At 47.9% G+C, this 19,945-nt stretch overlaps 1 protein-coding gene across 2 annotated transcripts in view; it reads left to right on the plus strand.

Moving 5' to 3' along the window:
- Positions 1-19,945, plus strand: part of gogo (golden goal) — a 69,768-nt gene that overhangs the window by 26,936 nt on the left and 22,887 nt on the right. For both annotated transcript variants that reach the window (XM_043425648.1, XM_043425649.1), the window contains exons 2-3: positions 13-102; positions 13,380-13,482. In XM_043425648.1, coding sequence (XP_043281583.1) covers positions 13,422-13,482 — 61 coding nt within the window. In that variant the 5' untranslated portion in view covers positions 13-102; positions 13,380-13,421. The remainder of the gene's footprint in view (positions 1-12; positions 103-13,379; positions 13,483-19,945) is intronic.

Genomic DNA, 19,945 nt, shown 5'->3' on the forward strand with positions numbered 1-19,945 from the left:
TTTTTTTTGCAGGATTCTCGAGGTAGTTCGACATGCCGAGGGAACAATAGAGGGGCTGCTGCACGAGTGAATTCTCGAGGACGAGCTTGCGGAAGGGGAGAGGTGAGTGTGGCTTTCTCTACGCCTGTATAAAACGCTTGCATATATACAGGCTCCACGTATTTATGCGGGGACGTAAAATATTCGTAGTGGGATCGCGCAATATCGGTTAAAACTTTATCCACCTTTCCACGGCTCTTTCCCTCTCTATTTTTTCCTCCTTTTGTCGCGCCGCGTTTTCTCCAGTAAAAAGATGCTTTTGCGCTAGCAGAGGGAACGAGGCAAGACTCTCGCTTCTGGCTATACGAGGCAATATAAAAAAATATTCAACCGCACCATGCACGGAAGCGACGTTTGTATCGTCGCTGAAAGAACCAGCTGATTTTATTTACCCTTCAACCGCGCGCTCTTTTTACATGCATAAATATGCGCATGGGAAATTGGTAATTTGTACGGCGCGCAGCCTGCGTGCTCTCTCCCCAATTTGTATGTTACGAAACACAGAACAAAATGCGTCTATCTTAAGATTTCTTCACTGCGCCAAACAATCGACACTCGAATGAAAAATTGGGAATCATTTTTCCCCCCCTGAAATTCATCAAATATTCAGTTTTCCCACTCTCGAGATTCCTGCTATAGTTCGTCCCGAATTTTCGGACTTTTCGAGCCCCGACTTTTTACACTCGTAACGTGCGAATTTCCAGATTGCCTGCGCGCACTCCAAATATGAGTTAATTTTCCCTCAATTGTTCCTTCCACGAGTCCCCGTTAGTCCAAGCCCCTTCCCCCTTTTCCATTCCCCTCGTCCTGCTCTCGCTTCCTTCCTCCCGTTCTTTTAATCCTCCTTCGAAGCATACGTTCGAGCAGGATTCGGGGAGGCTTTGAGACAATGCGGCAAAGGGTTGTCCCGGTGCTTTTCACCGTGAGGAGAGGAGATCAAGAAGAGCGGGAGCGGGAAGCTGCCGAGAGGGGAGAAATAAAAACACAAGAAAGAAGTCAAAAACCAGTGACTCGATCTCTCTTGACGAAACACTTGATATTTCCACAATCAAGTGCCATCCGAATGAGGGAAGGGAGCAAAAAAAGGACCCCGAGGGCTCGGCTGGATATGAAGGACTCCTCGACGAGTCCTCTTCGCATATGCGTACACACATACGCGCGCGCACACAAAAGGCGCGTAGTTACGAATTGAGCCCGATGTACGAGTCGTTCCATCAAGGAAACCTCGGTCATCGAATTCTCGTCCCACAGCTCCATCGCCAGGGCCCTCAGTCCTCTGAAAATTCGACAAAAAATATCAATTTTCCTCCTCACCAAAGATTCTCTAAACTAAAAATAATCCTGAAACCGAATTCGCACCTTGGACGCGACCCGAAACTCAGCACCCCAGTTCCGAAAATCCATGCCCAGCAGTCGCTGCACCACGAGAATAACGTATTTCGTCAAACGAGAAAGAACCTCCGATCCATATATAAATTTCACGAGGGAATATACGCAGAGTCAGAAAAAGCGTTGATTTTTCATGAATCGTCTCGTAGAGCCGCATGCTCCAGGAGAGGAGGCTCAGGGGAGCCTCGTTTTAATTGCTGCGGAAAAAGTAATGGTCCAAGAAAGGCATGAGAGCAGCGGGTATACACAGGCCGGGGGGGGGGGGGGTCGAGGGCGGAGTGCATAAGGGTGCTTACGAGGCAGTAAGCAGGGGGAGGGGTGAAAATGCGCCAAGTCGATAACAACTTGGAAAACGAGTGTACGAAAACACGGCTTCTCGTATATACGTGTAATTTATTTATACGTGTGTACCGACTTTTCCACCTTTTCAACGACTTTAAGCATCCTTTTTTCTCTTTCTCTCTCGCGACGTTTCATTTTCTCGCTTCGGCTGCCCCACGCCGCCGCGCTTCGTCTCCCCTTGTTTCTTCTTGCTGCGTGTGCAGCGGCGTTTCTTCACCCTGCGCGCTAACTCCTCGTACGAGATTTCTCACTCTGCCTCGCCTCCTACCGGTTACTTAACGATTTTTCTTTCTTGTTATTATTTCCGCTCCGAAGTTAAGGAGGAGGGAAAATAATGTTAATTGCTGTGTAACGGCATTAGTTTTTATGATTCTCGACCCCTCGATCTTCAGGCTCGCCGGCTTTTTGGGGCGCGGGAAGAACATTTTGGAAGAATTTCACTCATCCCACGCTTTTTTTTACGTTTTTTTTACTTTCTCATCATTTTCTACGTCGTTCTGACAGTTTTTTTTTTCTAACATCGAGGCATCGGTTAATTGATTTGTGTCATTTCACGCTCCTCAGAAGTCCACTCTCCGGTTATTTTCCCCCGCATTTTTCGACTGCTTTCCTTTTGCATTTTTTCTCTCTCCCTGCTTTTTTTATTTCCTTCGAGCCTCATCCTCGACGGCTCTTACGCGCGCGTGGGTACAGTCGAAAGATCACTTGCAGCGCACACGAAGCCTCGCCCCCCCCCCCCCCCCCCCCGCGCGCCCTGGCACCGAGCCAGTGCAAGATATACGACGTCTGCACCGACGTTAAGCACCACCGAGCTCGCTCTCGTACGAGAATCTATATATCTTCGGGATCGAGAGCCACAGAGAGAGAGAGAGAGAGAGAAAGAGATTCGAATTAGGGGCAGGCACTCGCAGATTCACTACTTCTCGTGATTCCACCGCGGATCTATTGCCGCGCTTTTTTTAGCCTCCTTTTGCGCTCCCTATCTTTTTCAACCCCTTCGATTTCCACTCTGTTTTTATACGCCGGAGATGGATCTCAATCCACCGAGGAGAGAGAGAGAGAGAGAGAGAGAGAGAGAGAGAGAGAGAGAAAAAAGGTTTGCTATTCGTTGTCCGAAACAATTGGAACGCGATTTGATATCGAGCTCGCTGAGATTAAAGCGAAATATCGGAGCCGTTTAACAGTCGAACAAATCGCTTTTCCTCTCTTTCTCCCTCTCCAATTTATGGGCTCTTCCTCATTTTTAATTCCTCCAACTTGTTCATACTGTATTTACCTTCGCTCGCATCTGTCTTTGTTCCCGATCCTTTGTTTCTCTCCATTTCTCTTCGTCTTCCTCCAATTGTTATGGTAATTCGAAGATTTGATTAATCTCGCGAAGGGCCAGAACTCGGTTCTGTCCTCGCGCGTCTTTCTCCCTCTCTCTCTCTCTCTTAGCTTTTCCCTCGCCGGACTTTGCCATCACGAAGGATGCTGCCACTAAGGGAATTAGTTTCTCGGACTTTGGTGAGCCCGCGAGGCGCCCCGCATTCAACGCTCCAACAACGGGAATAAATCTCTTGTTTTCTTTTGTCCTTCACTATTTCCAATCTCATTTATTCGACTTGACACACGCGATCGCAAACAATACACGACAAACAGACGACGAATTTTGGCAGGTTGTTCGGCAGTTGCTTCTGAGACACTTGTCTCCCTCGTTTTTAAACCCTTCGCAACTGTTTATGAGCTCCGTGCGCGAGCGACGAATCCTCGGAAATCTCACGCTCTGCTGGCACTTCCAAAATCTGCAACCGCTCAATATCGATTTTCCTTATGAAACATATTCCCGGGAACGTTTGAACTCGTTTTTCTTGCTTTTGGCACATTCGTCGGAAATAAAAATATCTCAAAGTCACATTTCGAAGTGTATTCCGGAATGTCTGGAATGACAAACTCCATCAAAATTTCTCACCCTACGAGAGCGGACGCTTCCATTTAAGTAGCCCGACTAAGGGCTACTCAAATTTGATGTTTTCTTCTCGTATTGTTTCAGTGTATTTCATATTATTTCTCCAAACGTACGAGAATCGAGGGAATAACACAGAGCAGCAAAATATATTCCTATTTTCACACTCCTCTGTACAAGCCTCGTAGAAACGTTTCACTAGTGTGCGTGTGTGTGTGTGTGTGTGTGCGCGCGCGCGCGCGGAGTCTCATTAGTCTCGCGACCCTGGAGTTGTCATTAATTCGAGATGCTGTCATTATGTACCGCAATTTGTCTCTGCTACACGCTTTCCTTTTTCATTCCCAGCAGCAGTGGATTTTCCACACGTGCTAATCGCACCAAAAAGCCTCGAGTGCGTGTAACTCCAATTTTCTGTGCTGCCTCACATTTGCATGATCGGGCTGTAACGAATGTGTCGGCTTTTCAGCGACTCCCTCACACGAGACTCGTTCGGCCTCGTTCTCTCATTTTTTCATATCCATTATGCTCCTAACTCTTGTCAAATTTGACAATTCCAACGAATCGCTTTCTTCCTGTCAAGTCAGAGACTTTCCAGCTGCTTCTACACACGGAGAGACTTTTATAGCAAAAATTACTATGTTTTTATAGTAACGCGCGTCGGACCACATCGATATTATAATAATAATCGCTACGGAGTGTGTCAAATAATGCAAAAGTTTGGGGAACCGTTACCACAGTTCATAGTAAATAACGCGCCGCGTACTATAACAAAAATCAACACCGAGCGAATTTTTATCAAAAACATAGTAAATTATGAAATGATTTGATGAAAATTTAGAGCAGTCGTTTCTCTGTGCTACACGAAAAATTGCATAGTTTCGTATTTTCCCTTTTACCGCACTGAATTTTGCTCAACAACATTGCAAAATTCATGCGCCCACCAATTATTTTAGGCGTTGCGAGTATAAATAAACATAAAAATTAGCCAGTGGCGCACAGTAAAATTTTTCAAGCAATTTGTCCAGTCCAATTCACCAATTTCGCAGACGTAAATTTTGCCTGTCGTACATAGTAAAATTTGAAATAACTGCTTTCGGCAACAAAATTACTATGCGCATACTTTGGTGAAATGCAATAGAATTGCGATATAGAACAGCGCTGTTATAAAACATAGCAAATTTTTCGAGCAAATTCATCCGAAATATTTGTATAAAAGTCTCTCCGTGTACGTTTTAAACTGTATTTTTTCATTGTCCGAACAAAATTTATCTTTCAATTTCACTTTCTCATGAATTTATTCGCATTTATATCAAATTAGGGGAAATTGGGGTAATTGTGACTGCCTAAGGAAAATTTATTGGTTAAAAAAAGGCTGAAAAATTCAGGGCCATTAAGGTCAAATTCAAAGGCTACCTGGCATAATTTATTTCTTCATTCTCTCGATATTTAGCTATAAATTGTGCGATTGAAAAACCTGACAATTTTGATCCTTTTATCAGTTTATCGCTGACTGTAATCTACTCTTTTGTTTTATAAACAACGAAAAACTCCAATGAACGATTAACGAAATGGTTCGACGCATTGAAAAGTACGCTTCCAAGAGCACCGCGCTTTCCACCCGATTTTTATCGATGAAAAATGATCGAGTCGGTTTTTCGACACTAAAATTTTACTCAAAAATCTTTGAAAAGGTGATCTAACGCAGATTTGAAAAATCAAAGCTGCGAATCTCCCTTTGTACGGAGACGGAGTTTTTCACGAACGCTTTCGTCGTTGCTTTTTAATCAGATTCTCATGAAAAGTTTCACGGGAATTGGGCTCGGGGTGGTCCAACGTTCGATTTTTCGACGTCGATACTTTCCATAATAATAACAAGCGAGTAATTAATATTCCGTATAGTATTAAATTCAGTTAAGTTGAGCTCGAGTTCCTGTTTCGATCCTTGCGGTGTAACTCGAGACGGAAGGTTTACCGCAGAATTTGAGGCCTTTCGCTTGTACACAGCGTTACTCGAGAGCGGAGCACTCGGTCTGACGACATTCTGATGTTAACCACTGACCAGCGAGCCCGTCAAGGGTTTCGACATGATTTTCTGAGCCTTTTCATCTCGATATTCGAAGATTGACGTTGCAACGCTGCCGAATTTCGTCCGTGCTCCGGGGGTCTTAAAAAAAATAATCAGTTCGATAGTTCCGCGGACATTTATTGATATATATTCGCGTAGATTTTTCATGGCGTTTTATTCGCGCGCTCGAGTCGCTTTCAGCAGGCGGGTGTGTTGAAAAAGAACTCGCGCGGGCGTCAATTTCGATTTGATATTTCGTGCGGATGAAGCATTTTATTTTGTTCCCGCCGTTATTGCCCCACCCGGTCCAGCGAGAGTGCGTTCGCGTCCGGGGAGCCTGCAAAATGAAAAGTTCATTTAACGGCGTTCGATGACCCTCGCCGCCTCCGCTTCTGTGTCCGTTAATTCGAATTTGAGCTTTTCCATCGCGCTTCTCCGCGCTGGCGACCCATTTTTTTCATGAATTTATGGCCCTTTTTTGTTTTGCTTCATCAAGAGCGTTGGAGCGAAAAAGACGATTTTTTTTCACTTTTTCCAGAGCCCGTGGCGCGAGGGACTCGCGGGAGGCTGACGAGCACGGAAAATTCTTTTTTCGTGCTCTTTTGAAAAAAAAAAAAAAAAACACTTTTGATCCTCGTGCCTCCGTATAAATGAAAACAAGATTCGCAGCATCAGGGCTCCTCGCTCGTCTCCATTTTTTCCCGAATCGCTCGAGCCAGCGCGCGTCGTCAATTTCGTGCGCAGCGTTCGCAGTACGCGCTTTCCTTTATCGCCGTCCTTTCGGAAGGGATATCGAGGTCGGCCGCGAGCACGCCTTCTCGCGCGTCACAACCATTTCCCGCGTATTATCGACGATGAAAATGAACAGTTCCTTCCTCTCGGAGTCGATCGATTTACGATAATCGCCGCGCATCGATATTTCCGGCCGATTAATGCGCCGTTGGAATGCCGCCGCGCCCTCGCGTCCCTAATCGAATCAAAATCTTTGACCGAACTTCATTTTTCACGCACGTTTATACACCTTTGTTCGAAATTCACGCTCTTTTCGTGCCCCCTTCGCGCAGACTCTTCACGCAGACCCTTCGCGATTCCGGTCCAGAGCCGAGAGAAGTGAAGACGCGGGCGAAATCGCCATCGATTATGAAAGCATCGATTATCGCCCTGCGGAAAAGCTCTGCTTCGTAAACTCACATTTCGCGTGTTTATATTCTCTGCTGCTTTATTTACGAGAACGAGGCACGTATATCTTCGCTCGCTTTTCCGTTGGGAATAAATTTCCGCTACATTGAGCATTAGGAACGCGGTTTCGTGATCTCTGTGCCTGCCGCGTCGTTGTAACTATATTCGCGAAGCGAATATTATCAAGAATGGGAGCACCGATGTGGCCTCGTGCGCGAGCGACGGGGATAATCGACTTTTGTCAATATTTTATTCCGTCTCGCTTCGCCCTCCGTTTCTCGCAACTCGATATGATTCATGATCGCAATTAGCTAATCCTTCGTATATTCGAGTTTCATTTGAACGGAACGAGCGATTATTCGCGCGAGGCTTTTCGAGACGGAGATCGAGCGTCGGGGCGGCATGATGCGCGCCCGCGGCAGCGATTTTTTCCCGATCTCGTTGGCAAAAAGTTTGTGTTGGAAAATATTTCCGGGCCCCGAGAGTCACGTTATTTGCTGTCAGCGAGTCTTCTCACTCGTTTTCTCCTTTTTCCGCCGTTAAAGGGCCGACTCGCTCGCACACGTGGGCATTTTCTCGCACCCTGTTCTCTGAAATTCAGAAGAGCGTGTCGAGCACTGCGCGAGCGTTTCTCGGAGATTGCGTATGCGTGTCTCGCCCGACGCGGGGTTTATCGGACCGAAATAACGAGCGAGAGAGAAAAAGAGGGCAGAGAAACTAGCAGGAAAAAAGGGTGAAAAACCGCCGGCTGGACCTGCTCAGTGATAAGCGTTTTTTCCGCTCTCTCTCTCTCTCTCTCTCTCTCTCTCTCTCTCTCTCACTCCCCCAGCCCTGTGAGCCTCATATTTTTTTCCCCGTTCTCTTTCGCATACGATTTAGCAGCGTTGCTAGTTAATTCACCCTCAACTCGTCGGGCTCGAAACAAAGCTGGGCGCGGGAGGGCAGCGTCTCGACGTTAATCGCGTGCACTCTAACGCGCGCGTCTCGCTCCTCGTCTCGTGCATGCGCCCCCTTAATTCGTTCGTTGAGCATGCACGGGCCTTTGCGGCGCCCGCCTCGTCCGGGGACTCTGCTGCGCCTGGGAATAAACGTAGCCAAATTCTCGCGCGCGATTATAAAAACTTTCCGTTCGCGCCTCACAACCTTGCCGAACATTCGCGTCGATCCGCGCGCGCCCCGACGAATGCTCCGGAATTAATTACGTTTTCTTTCTCTCGCATCTCGATCTCGAGCCAGGGGCACATAAATCGAGGCTCGAGAGCCCCCAACCCGGGAGGAAAAACTGCTCGAATGTGGGCCGCTCTGCTTTTGTCGAACGAGCCACCCGCGGAATATCACGGAAGAAAAGTCGAGCACGAATGCGCGGTTGAGCGCACCATTTCCCTCCTTTTTCCTCTGCTCGTGCCCACAGAAAACCGCCTCCTCGTCGTCGCATTCATCGCCGAGATCCTTTCTCGCCGTTCTCTCTGTGTTGTTGACGATGCTCTTTGAGGAAGGAGCCTGCTCCGCCTCCCTCCCTTTGTGTCTTCGCCTCCTCTCGCGTTTTGTTTTACAAATTCAGCGGCGCGCGCGCGCCCCCGTGCGTACACCAACAAATAACTCGATTGGCGAATCCCTCGCGTTCTCTCCGTTTTTGCTTCCGAACATCATTTTGTCTTGCGACGAGCAGCCGAAAGTCCTCGACAAAGTTAACGATGAATCTTTACGAAACGAACCGTTTCTGCGGATCCGTTTCCTCACGATTGTCATTGAGAGGTCAATTATAACACTCCGTGTGTGTGGCAGCCACATATTTTTGGACTTTTTTCACCACTTTTCTTTGCGGCGAGGAATAAAAACGCAGACTTTTGAAATTCGAAGGGCTTATTTACTGATATTTCAAGTCTATAATAGAGTCTAAATAGTTTATCCGAGATGAAAAAACCACAGAGCGTTTCGATTCGTAAAACAGTGATTCGGAACTAAAATCATACAAAAAATATTAAAAATTGAAGGATTTTTGCGCGTTGAAACATATTTTTGGTGAAATTTTGTGTTTCGAAGCCCAAAAATTCTTCAACTTTTAATACTTTTGTATGGTTTTAGTTCAGGCGACCTCCTTAAGGGGCCGAGAGATTTTTCCAGGGGCTAAAAACTTTCGGGTATCATCGCGAATGCTCATTCGTCGAACGACTGCAAATAATCTTGGAGGAACGCGATCTTGTCTCGGGATCGTTGAGACATCGGAGTGGACTGATGATCCGAGGAATGTCAAATTCCCCGTGCAATTGTTTAATCCTTTTGGAATATCCTCGAGTAATAGTATCCCAGCGAGTAATTTTCTCCTTCCGACGTTGAATTTAGTGCGGCAATTCTTAGCCGGGTAGAAGCGGGTGCGCGCGTGTATAAGCGCCGAAGAGGGTCGTCGAAAATTCCTCGTGAAAATGCCAGTCTCCGGTATGCCTGTCCGCAGGTGCTCGCCGTATTCGGGAGGGAAGAGGAAAAACGATTCGCGAAATAATGCAACGCGAATGCCTCCGGCTGGCTCCTCATCGCGCGAGTGTGTTGGTGCTGGGAAGACGAGGGTCGCGGGATGCTGGCAGGGGATGAGGGCTCCCGGGCGCTCCTTTCGTTCCGGTTCTTGCCGAAAATATTTCGCGTCTGGGATGAGAAAACTTGATGATTGTAAAATGAAAGTGGTCAAGGCGGGAGCCGGGCCTCGAGGCGAGCGCGGAGCAGGCTTTCGCATCGGAGTGCAAACGGGAGCTCATTTTAATGGAGAATATTTTGCTTCTGCTCGCGCGAGCGCAGGAACGAATAAAAGAAAATCGAGGATTGGAATGCTCGTGAAATGGTTGTATTTGTCGACGCAGGGAGAGTCGGGACCCGCGCGCTTTTCCTATATTTTCTGTTTTTACGTGAGCTACTCAGGAGCCTCGGGCAGTAAATGACTCGCCGAAACGAGCCCGGGCCGAAACGCTCCGAGAAATACTTTATTTCGCACTCCCGCGGGCCCGAAACTACCCTCCGGATCGGTCCTCGCGCCCGGGCGAAAACCGCTGGAATCGAATCGCGTAGCACACGCACCTTGCGACGACGTGTGCGCATATATATACACGCGTCGTTTGCCCCATCGCGGAGAAATCCCCCGCCTCGTCTCCGGCTCCCCGCCTCGCTTTTATGGCTACCCGACGAAATTAGTTTGCTCTCCGTGTAATTTTCTTTCCCCCTGGTCTGAACGAGGGCGGATTTACGGGGGGCGTAGAAAGCTCGCGCGCGATTCGGCTGCGCTCGAACGACGGGCGAGCGAAACACACTCGGCCGCGTCGAGACTTTCCGTTCATTTTTCTCTCGTCGAACTCCCCCCCAGTCCACGAGCCACTTGCTCCTTCCATGCAAATGCGGAATCCTCACAATATCTCAATTCCTTCTACAACCCTGCTCTCTCCCTGCTTAAACATTCGCGCTTTCGTGTACATTAACTCCGAGCAGCGAGCCTCACGGCGAGCGGTCAAAAGCGAAAGCTTTTCTAGCAACTTTGATCGTTTGCTGAACACCCGCTCGTATAAACTCTCCTTCCCCGAGCCCTCGCCTCGTTTCACCGTATTCGGGTAAACTACCCCCCCGCCCGCCCCTCCTCCTGTATGCTGATCACGGACGTGGAAGTAACCTTCCAAAGGGTTGCATCCCCTCGTTCTTTTTTGCCCGCCCTTTTTCTTCCCTTTTCTCCTTCTCAAAAGCCATCCAATTTTTCCTCCTGCTTCTCCGATCTTTTCATCGCATTTATTTTCGTCTTTGTGTACCCCCGTTTTTGCGCATCATCCAACGCGGGATCGTTCGGCTTAATTATTGCATCGAAACTCGAAAAATATGCTCTCCGATCGCAGGAGCACGGAAAATCTGCTTCGTCATTGCGTTTCCCTCTCTCGCTCTCTCTCTTCCGGTTTTATCCTGCGCGTTTCAATTTAACGTCGCCAACGCATCACGATAAGAACTGCCGCGTCTATTAAAGTGGAAAATGAAGATACTGCTCGGAGAGGTATAACGAGAGTTGGGGAGAAGCCGCGAGGGGCGAGAGCACGAAGATAACGGAAGACAGAAAAGGCGAGCGGTGGAAATTTCACGTTTGAAGAGCCGCCGTGCCAACGCGGCGTAATCCGAGCCATTCTACTCTGCTCATTTTCTTTATACGCACAACTCCGCGCAAATCCAGTCTCGGACAAGCCTCCGACGCGATAAACGAGAGACTTTATTTACCTATTTACATACGTGCGCTCTCGCTTATTTTCTCGGAGGTATTCACAACGCTTTACAAAGCTCGCAAGCGGCGTTTCACTGCTCAATTTTTTAGAATCACCTCTTTGAATCTTTGCCGCCTTCGGTGATTATTTCAATTATTACTGTTACGGTTTATGAGCGAGGCTTTTTCGCGATGCAAGCAGCTTTGAACGCTCGTGCTGCGGGCTCAGCTCTCAGACAAAGCGTAACCGAAACAATCGGTTTTCCAACGTTTGACGTGCCACGAGCACTCGACCCCGTCGGGAAAAACTATTCTTCGTTCCCCGCTTTTACAGATTTTTTTCCCCCCCCCCAAAGTCATTTGATTCTCGAAGGACCTCGAAAAAGTCGCTTTCCCAGGATTTTTCTGGAGTTTTCGAGCCGAAAGCAGATTGTCCGAAACTGATGAGTTTGTGCTGGAAAATATACACGAAAATAAAGTGATAACGAAGCGTCGAAACTCGATAAACTGCGTGCTAAAGTTCGAGTGCCACTTTCGTGACACTCGCTGTGTGTGTGTGCTCCTGTCCAAAGCACATTCGACCTCTTACCCAACCCCGACGACTCGCACATCGAAGCGACCTCCTCGTCTTACGAATGACCAGAGAGCCGCAGCGAGAGGAGAATTTGCATGTCCAAACCTCGCCTGGACCTCGGTCCAGAATGCATTCGTGTCGTACCACGTGTCGTCGCATCCTCCTCCCCCTCCCGACGGAAATCCTCTCTTGTTATCAAATTCCCGTACCGTAGCCCCACGAAATTTTCAACGAGCTTTCGTTACACCTGCTCGCCTCCTCTCCTCGGCCATTGTTCCGGCCAGTTATGCTCAAAATCAGTTATAACCGAGTTAGATACCCACGACCCTATCACTCCCGCCGCATTCAATATTCTCAAAGCGTCCTCCCGCGCCCTGCTGCTGCTTCTCCGCTTGAGCCCTTTTGAGCATCTTCTCTCTTGTGGAAGGAGGTAAGCTCTGTCCGGGAAACAACGATTATTAATTGTCAACGAAAACAGGATTCGCGAGCGCTGCTCTTTCGCTGATTATTCTTCTCTCGATTAAAATGCAACGATGCAGGGATAGAAGATTCGTGAAAAACTGCATTTTTCCGACGCCAACTTTCGCGGGTTCGAATCGAGCCCGGGAATTTCGTCGGAGCCGTGCATGTGGCGCGGGGACTTTAATTTTTGTTCGTGGGACCACCACTCCGTAGTTTTGACTTTTAAATCATTCTTCTCATTCGGCAGTTTCGACTTTTTGGATACTTTTTTCATTCGGCGCACTTCTCAACTTTTCGGGGTACAAAAATTCACGAAAAATGAATTTTTTTCGACGCAGACTTTGCGGCGGGTTCGAATCGAGCCGGGGAATTTCCTCGGAGTGCGCGGCAGGGACTTTAATTTTAGTCCGTGGGACCGCAGTTTTGACTTTTTTAATGCACTTACGATCTATTTGGATTATTGTTTTTCAGAGTTTTCCATTCGAAAGAAAGAAAAAATGCTGGTTATTTGAAAGGCAGAAATTTCGAAAAAATCAGTATACGAATTTCAAATAAGTTTTCACAAACAAGAACTTTATTTAATAAAATAACAAAGTCATCAGTCGAATCGATCATTTTTTCTTTTTCCTGTTACTTAACACAACGACCCAATTGAATCATTTCGTAGCAAAGCGACAGAAAATACTGTACAATCGGATTTATCGCAAGGAACAAACGTTCGGGGATATCTCAGTACCGGAAGCCAGGTGCAAAGGTACGACGAAGCAGTCGGAACAAACGTTTGTAGCCGAATAAACATTGAGTTTCTATGCCCTTGGGCATTATCCGTCCGAAGCACTCGATAACGCTCTAAAAGGTCAAGCAATTTAACAAGAGCCTGCCGAGTGTTGATAGTGGCAAATCGTGTTGCTAACATCCGTCTAAATGTTTACGAAAATCCGTCATCCGTAAGCAGGAGTATTGTGCGCGCGTCAATACCGAGAGCCAAGATTGCTCCATTCTCTCGAGTTCTCGTTCTCTATAAACTCGACAAATAAATACTCGAAGAGGAAATAATCCAGTGGAATAAATTCCTCAAGGAGGAGTCTCTGGCGCATGGATAATTGAGGCGCAGCCCGAACCAAGGCTTTTTCATGAGCGAACATTTGTTTGAACATTTTTTCAGAGGCTGTCGCTGAGAATAGTGCATACCGATGACGTATCGGACATGAATTGGTCGTCCAGATGGTCGCCGTTGCGGGTTCTCATTTTCATTTTTCTCAAATGCGGTGAGTACCCAAAAGCTATGAAACTTAATTTTTTCTGCTCTTTACAGCATACCATGCAGACGAGCCTCGAATTTCGTCGTCCCTTCGCCTCTCGCTTCGTTGCACACGATTCGATACTTGCTTGCGCCCCCGAAACGAGTGGAAAGGGATAGATAAATGTAAAGAAAAGTTTCAGACGTATGGAAACACGTCGACGATCGATCCAGTCGAGTCTCTCGCATGCTCGTCCTTCAGAATAAATAAACTTTCCACCCCCCGGCGCCGCCCCCTTATTTCCCTGCTGCTCCTTCAATTCAAAAGCTGGACTCCTCGCGTCTTGCTTATTCGACGGAGCTCAAAAACCACATTCATCCGTCGCCCAACACCCCCTGCTCCGGCTCCTCCCTCCTTTCCCACAGATCCGATCCTTTTCAACCGAAATTCACCGCACTCTCCGATCCCTTTCTGCATCTATTTTCTCCTGAGATGCAACCAAACTAAATCCTTCGGATGCTATTGATGAGAATAAGCAAATAAAATAGCTGGAAATAGCCTCACAATAATGTGATTCTTGTAATTTTTACAAACGTGTCCTCCTCGCAATCACTTTCCAACGAAAATACAAAGTCGTCGCGACTTTGAGGCAGATCATTTTACGGGTGTCCAAATTGCCTCGATTTTTACTTCCTAATTGAAGATATTGTCACTCTAAATTAATGTCAGAGTTATTAAAATAGTAAATACTATTTTTCAACATATTTCTTGGCGAATTGAATTACGAGCCATTGATTAATCGAGGATCCATCACTGACCCAAATTTCATTCGTCCCCGGCGGAAATACTACAGTTTTTTATCTCAAAAATCGCATTAGAGAGCGCAAAGGGAAAACACAAGGGGGCATGGATCGAGAAAAAAGTGTTAATAAAAAGAGAGAAGGCTGTGACAGGAATTTATTACAAGTAAGACAATCGTCTCGAATTTTTTCCCAAATTTTCGTTGTATACTTCATTGTTATTGTGTGTTTTTCTTCATTTTAAGCACGTTTATCTAGATAACCGATAAGATGAATCCTTTAACATTGAATACATTTAAAATGAGTGAAATTCAAGACTTTCTTAATGAAATCGTTTCGTGCATAACCAGCTTGAAGAATTCCTGAAATTTTCATACTCCGCCGAGTGTCTTCAGCCAAATTTCTCAGATTCTGCTAGCAACGTTTTCCGATTTCTTATTCCCCGTTTCTCTTTTTTTGTCCTTTAATCCCGTTAATGCTTGGCGAATTTGGTGCGAGGAAATGAATTGGCCTGAAAAAAATGAGAACAAATGGCCAATCGAGGGCCCTTCTCGGCCCGCTCGCTCCGTATTATTGACGTTTCTCGTGTGTATCCACGTATATAAAACGGGAAGAAAAGAGGCGGCAAAGTGCTCCTGCGCTGCGGCTCCCTCGTGTAACAAAAATATTTATGAGACGCGCCTACAAAGCCGCACGAGCAAATCGATGTGTAATAGCCATCGCCAATCTTTTCTTTAAGCCTCTGCTCGTACAGCCTCGCGAAAGTAGAAAGGAGCCAGGAGTTGCGAGAGGAAAAAGAAAAACGGAAGGAAAAAGCACTCGAAAAGTTGCTTTCAAATTAATGGAGTTTCCAATGAAATTTGACAAGCTAGCGCGAGAACGAATAGAAAAAGGTCTCTCGCGTCGTCAATTCCCACGAGAAGTTTCGCTATTTTCCTCTCCAATCCTTGACGCGTCTCTCGCTTCTCCGTGGCGCGCCAAGCTCCTGGCGATTTCCTATTTTTCTCATTCATCCGTGCGCTTCCCTCCCCAGGGTATAAACTCGACGAGGAAACTCGTCCAACCTCAATCTCGAGCTCCGGAGGAAAATCAACTCGACACTCCGCCCGCTTGCCCACGCACGCATCAATCCATTATTTTCGCCTGGACATTTATTCCCGCCTAATTAAAGAGTATCCTCGATAAATCGAGAACGTTGTCCGGTCAAAAACGAGAACGTCTCGCGAGCGGGAAATAATCGCAGTTCGATTTACTGACGAAGGAAAAATCGCTCCCCGGAGCTTCCTTCATTCCGGGGAACATTCCTCCGCGAGTCTCGCCCGCTTTTTTCCAAGGTTTTGCGTCCCCCGACGTTTAGACATCGATCGGGGGACGAGGAGCGACGATAAAAATCCGGGAAAAAGAGTAAAAAGGAAGCTGAAAAGTAAGTGCAGAGCTCGGAGGCAGAGCACGCGAGCAATGGAAGAAAGAATGGAAAAAAAACTGAAAGAAAAGGAGAGAAAAAAACAGTTTTAATGGGTATTGAGTCTTTGTGGACGCGTTGGCGTGACACGAACCCCCTTCCGGGGGCAAGCTCGAGAAGAAAATCGCGGGTAGCGCCGCGAGAGACGCGCCTGAATGAACAATGTGCGACGGACTCACTCTCGCTTTTTCGCAGCACTTGCTTCTCTCTCTTTTCTTCTTCTTCTTCTTCTTTTTTTTCATTTCTCATTTCTTTCCTCGAATCACGAGCTTTGACGAGCCTTTGCACGGGCCCCTCGAATTCTCCGTTGCTCTGCATTTCTCTTCTTATCATTCCGGTCACTCGGTATATATACCACGCCAGCATTCTCGTTAACATACTTTTTTCCCCGTGTCTCGAGGTTCTTTAAAATAAGAAGAGAACATAAAAACGGAGTCAACAGTCGCCCGCGCGATCGATAGAGACACGGGGAGCTGCCTCGCGAATGCGGGATTTGACCCTCGCGAGTTCCTCGGGACGGCGAGTCTGAATAATTATTTTATTAAATCCGAAAAAAGCTCGTGGAAACGCGGTCGATTTTTTAACGAATTTAACAACTTCGCTGACTTTTTTCACTCCCCCCAACGAAGAAAACACTTTCCCGTCTAATTAGCAGGATTTTTTGCTCACGGCTCGGATTTCCGGTGCTTTGACAAACTTTTCCGATCCCCCCCCCCCCCCCCCCCCCCCCGCGAGGAGCCCATTCTTCTACGCTAAAGATATCGGGGAGGCGAGCGAGGAGGAAGAAGAAGCGAAGAAAAACGCTGCTCGACCCGCGCTCGCCTTCGATACATTGTATCGAAGTGCTTGGTAAAGGGCCAGAAAAAATAGAACTGAAAAGAAACGGACAGTGTCGCGCGACATTCACCAGGCGCGCTGCCCGAGAGTAAATCGCGAGTGAGCGAGGGCGCGCGAAAGAATAGAACTTGGGAGACTAAAAAGGGCTCAGAAATAGACGATAAGGGTGCTCGTTTCATTGAGCACGTACCACTCGACACTCTTATTCTTGGCTGCGGAATTCCTTCGCTCGGCCCCCCGCAAATCTCCAAATTCTCCGGGTTTTTCGTCCCCCATTTAGCCCCGCGCACCGAGCTCCTTTTCAAACCTCCCTTTTTTGCATCTCATCAGCGCTACACCGGATTTGTGTTTCCACTTTTATTTTTTTTTTGCCTCTTGGAGTACGATCTCCTCGGACCGGAAATGCGCCGCTCGCCGGCTCCATATCAGCTCACTTTTAATCCGTGCAAAGCGAGAAGCGAAACGGGAGCGCATCGCGTGTGTGTGCTGCCGCGGAAGCGGCCTCCGCTTCCGTTTTCTTCATTTTCTCCCCGCTTTTTACTTCCTTCCGCACCGACGATCCCTCGTAACGTTCTCCGAAACGTATATACAGAGGGGGCTTGGAATAAGAGAAATTTATTTTGACATTCGTTGAAAAACTCGCTCGCTCGACCCAAGAAAAAGTGATTTTCGAACGATCTCCTAGCCTCGGAGCTTTTGGAAGGCGCAGAAAAACTCGACAGTTTTTCTCCCCATTCCATAAAAGGGCGAATTGTTTTTCAGCATTCGCAGAATTCACCCTGTACATGGATTTTTTCGTACGAGTATATTCGGAGGAAAAAACGTGGTGAAAATTGTCACGGAAATGAGAAAAGTGGGAATGAATTTGCGCTGTGAAAAGTGCACGTTTATACGCTTCTCTTTCGGATCACGATGACACGTCGTTGGGCCAACCAACGACGCCTCTGTGCGTTGACGCGAACTTGTCACAGAATCGTCCTTTTTTCTCTTTACCCTCTTTTCGTTTTTTTGCACCTCGCTGAAGCTGCAGGAAAAAGTTGGTTTCTGTGATGACGAGAGTCGATTGGGGCCGAGGCTACAGAAAAAGTGACACTCGCTCGCGCTCCTTTAGTCCCTGCCGGGGCAAAGGTCAGTCGCTCGAACCGGAAGATTGGAAAAGCGAAATGAATTTGGCCGCCGCGAGGGCGAGATGCGAATGCAAAAAATTCTCGAAATCTTTTGAAACCTCAAAAATTTTGAAAAACCTTCTAAACACCGAGGAAAAAACTCGCCCGATTCGAATAATATTGACGTAAGAATAAAAGAGCCGTCGGGCGCGTAAATCGAGTATCGGGAACGAAATAATTCCCCTGCCGCAGACCCCTTCCGACCCAACGAAATCGAGCCCTTTTTCTCTGCTTCGATCGATCCGCCACAAGTTTTTTGCACGTCGCGCGGATCAGCCTCGTGCTCGAGCCCCCGTCTTGGAAAATCCCTCGAAGATTTTCCACCTTGACTTTGGTACATGTTGGGCGAGGAGAAAAAAAACGCTCCGCGGCTACCTGTTGAGCGGAGCGAGATTGCAAAAACTTGCTCATATTCCGATTCCACTCGGTGGTAGCGGAAGAGCCACGGAGAAATTGATTTCTCGTGTAAACGCGGAGCCCATATTTGCTCGAATAATTGAAGAGAACGAATGGAAAAAAAGCGGCCGAAGCCGCAGCGTCACTGCTCGGAAAATGATGAAAATTTGAAACTTTGTTGTTGAATTCTGCAAGCCCTCGCCGCGGACCTTTTCATTATCGATGAAAAGTTTATCCGCGCGAGGATTCCTATGTGCGGGGTAACTGGCACGGTGAACTTGAGCACTCGAGGAGAAAGCCCAGCGAGTGATTAAGACTCCTAGGAGCGTTCGCGAACCCCCTTTAACGGGCCTTTTACACCTCCTCGCCTTTTTCTTTTTTCTTCCGCTCTCCTTCTTACTTTCCTCCAACTCCAGCTAGAGTTTCCAGCGCTCCGCGCGCACGGTGTTCTCTTTCACCCTCCGGACACTTTGCCGGGTTCACGCAGGTGAGCCCTGACTCAACCCCGAGTCACTTTGGACACACTCGTTCCGATCATTTTCAGCCCGATGAAAAAAATGAACTTTCACAGTTTTCGGCTACCGAAAAAGTCAAACAATTCCCGGCAAAGCTTTTACCTCGGGTTCTGTCCTCTCCGAGAGCTCCCCTCCACGTCCGTCCGCGAGCGGAGGCTCGCGGTTGTTAATCGTTGAACAAACTCCTCTCGCTATGCACGCACGTTGATGAAAAATCAATTAGCAAGTGAGAGTTGCCGCGACGTACTTTTCCGCTGCGGCCCGTGAATATCCGCGGTTTTACTGTGCGTTTCGCGAGCTCGCTTTGTCCCGGGCACGAAACCGAGGTTATTTCTCATGGAACGTGACAAGTCGCACACGGACACGCGTGCGTATTTGCGGTCATTCTTGATGGGCTCGTGCAAATTTGCTCGGCTCTTTTGTCCGAGGAACGGAGACTATTCCGTTATTTTAATGGGCAACGAACCTCGATTATTTCAGCTTAATTATAATCAGTCTCATTTGTTTGCTGCGTGTACGCGAGGTCCGCGGCCTTTTGCGTTATCCCTAATTGATGGTCGGCGAGTCCTCCGCGTGGAGAATCTACGAAAAAATTATGGTTTCCCCGCGGGTCCCTCGATCGGCAAGGCTTCTATTTAGTTACGCTTCGTTTGCCACTTGACTCCTGCTCCGTTGGCCAGCGCGCGTCTCGCAGAGTTTGACTCGGGGGTCAATCTCGGCTCGGGAGCTGAAAGAGTATCGAATTTAAGGAGGCGCGTCCCGCGGAGAAACTCGGTCTCTCGTCGCTCCTCACCAGGCTAGCTTCCGTGTTGAGGCTTCGGGCGTTTCGGTTCCGGCAGTTTCCGAACTTGCTAGTTTGATTTGTTCCTCCCCCCTCGCCCCGTTTCGTTCGACTCGCGGCGTTCAGGTGCATGCACGGCGCGTTGAGCCTCGAACGAGAAGAGCTCGGCGTCTACGAGATATGCATTACGGGTCAGAGCCGCGCCGCCGCTTCCAAACCTCGAGGATAAGCCCGGCTCCGCGCGAAGCACACAAATTCTCGCATCCCCGCACCGGCTGCCGGACAAGTTGAGGCTCCGAGTTCCCGCTCTCCGCGCCCGGGAGATTGATCCGTACATGCATCCTCCGGCAGTCTCGTGCACCGAGCAACTCCGAAGATTCGTTAGCGACTAAATCGTCCACCCTTGAACCATCCTCGTCGGCGTTAACCCCCGGGATAATGAAATTCCTCACGTCTATATACGAGGCGAGAAACTCGCATGCGGAGCAGACTCTCCTGTTACTCGTTAATTCCTTCTTCACTCTCTGATTTGT

The sequence above is a fragment of the Venturia canescens genome, chromosome 8 (assembly GCF_019457755.1).
Source record: "Venturia canescens isolate UGA chromosome 8, ASM1945775v1, whole genome shotgun sequence".
Taxonomy (NCBI): Eukaryota; Metazoa; Arthropoda; class Insecta; order Hymenoptera; family Ichneumonidae; genus Venturia; species Venturia canescens.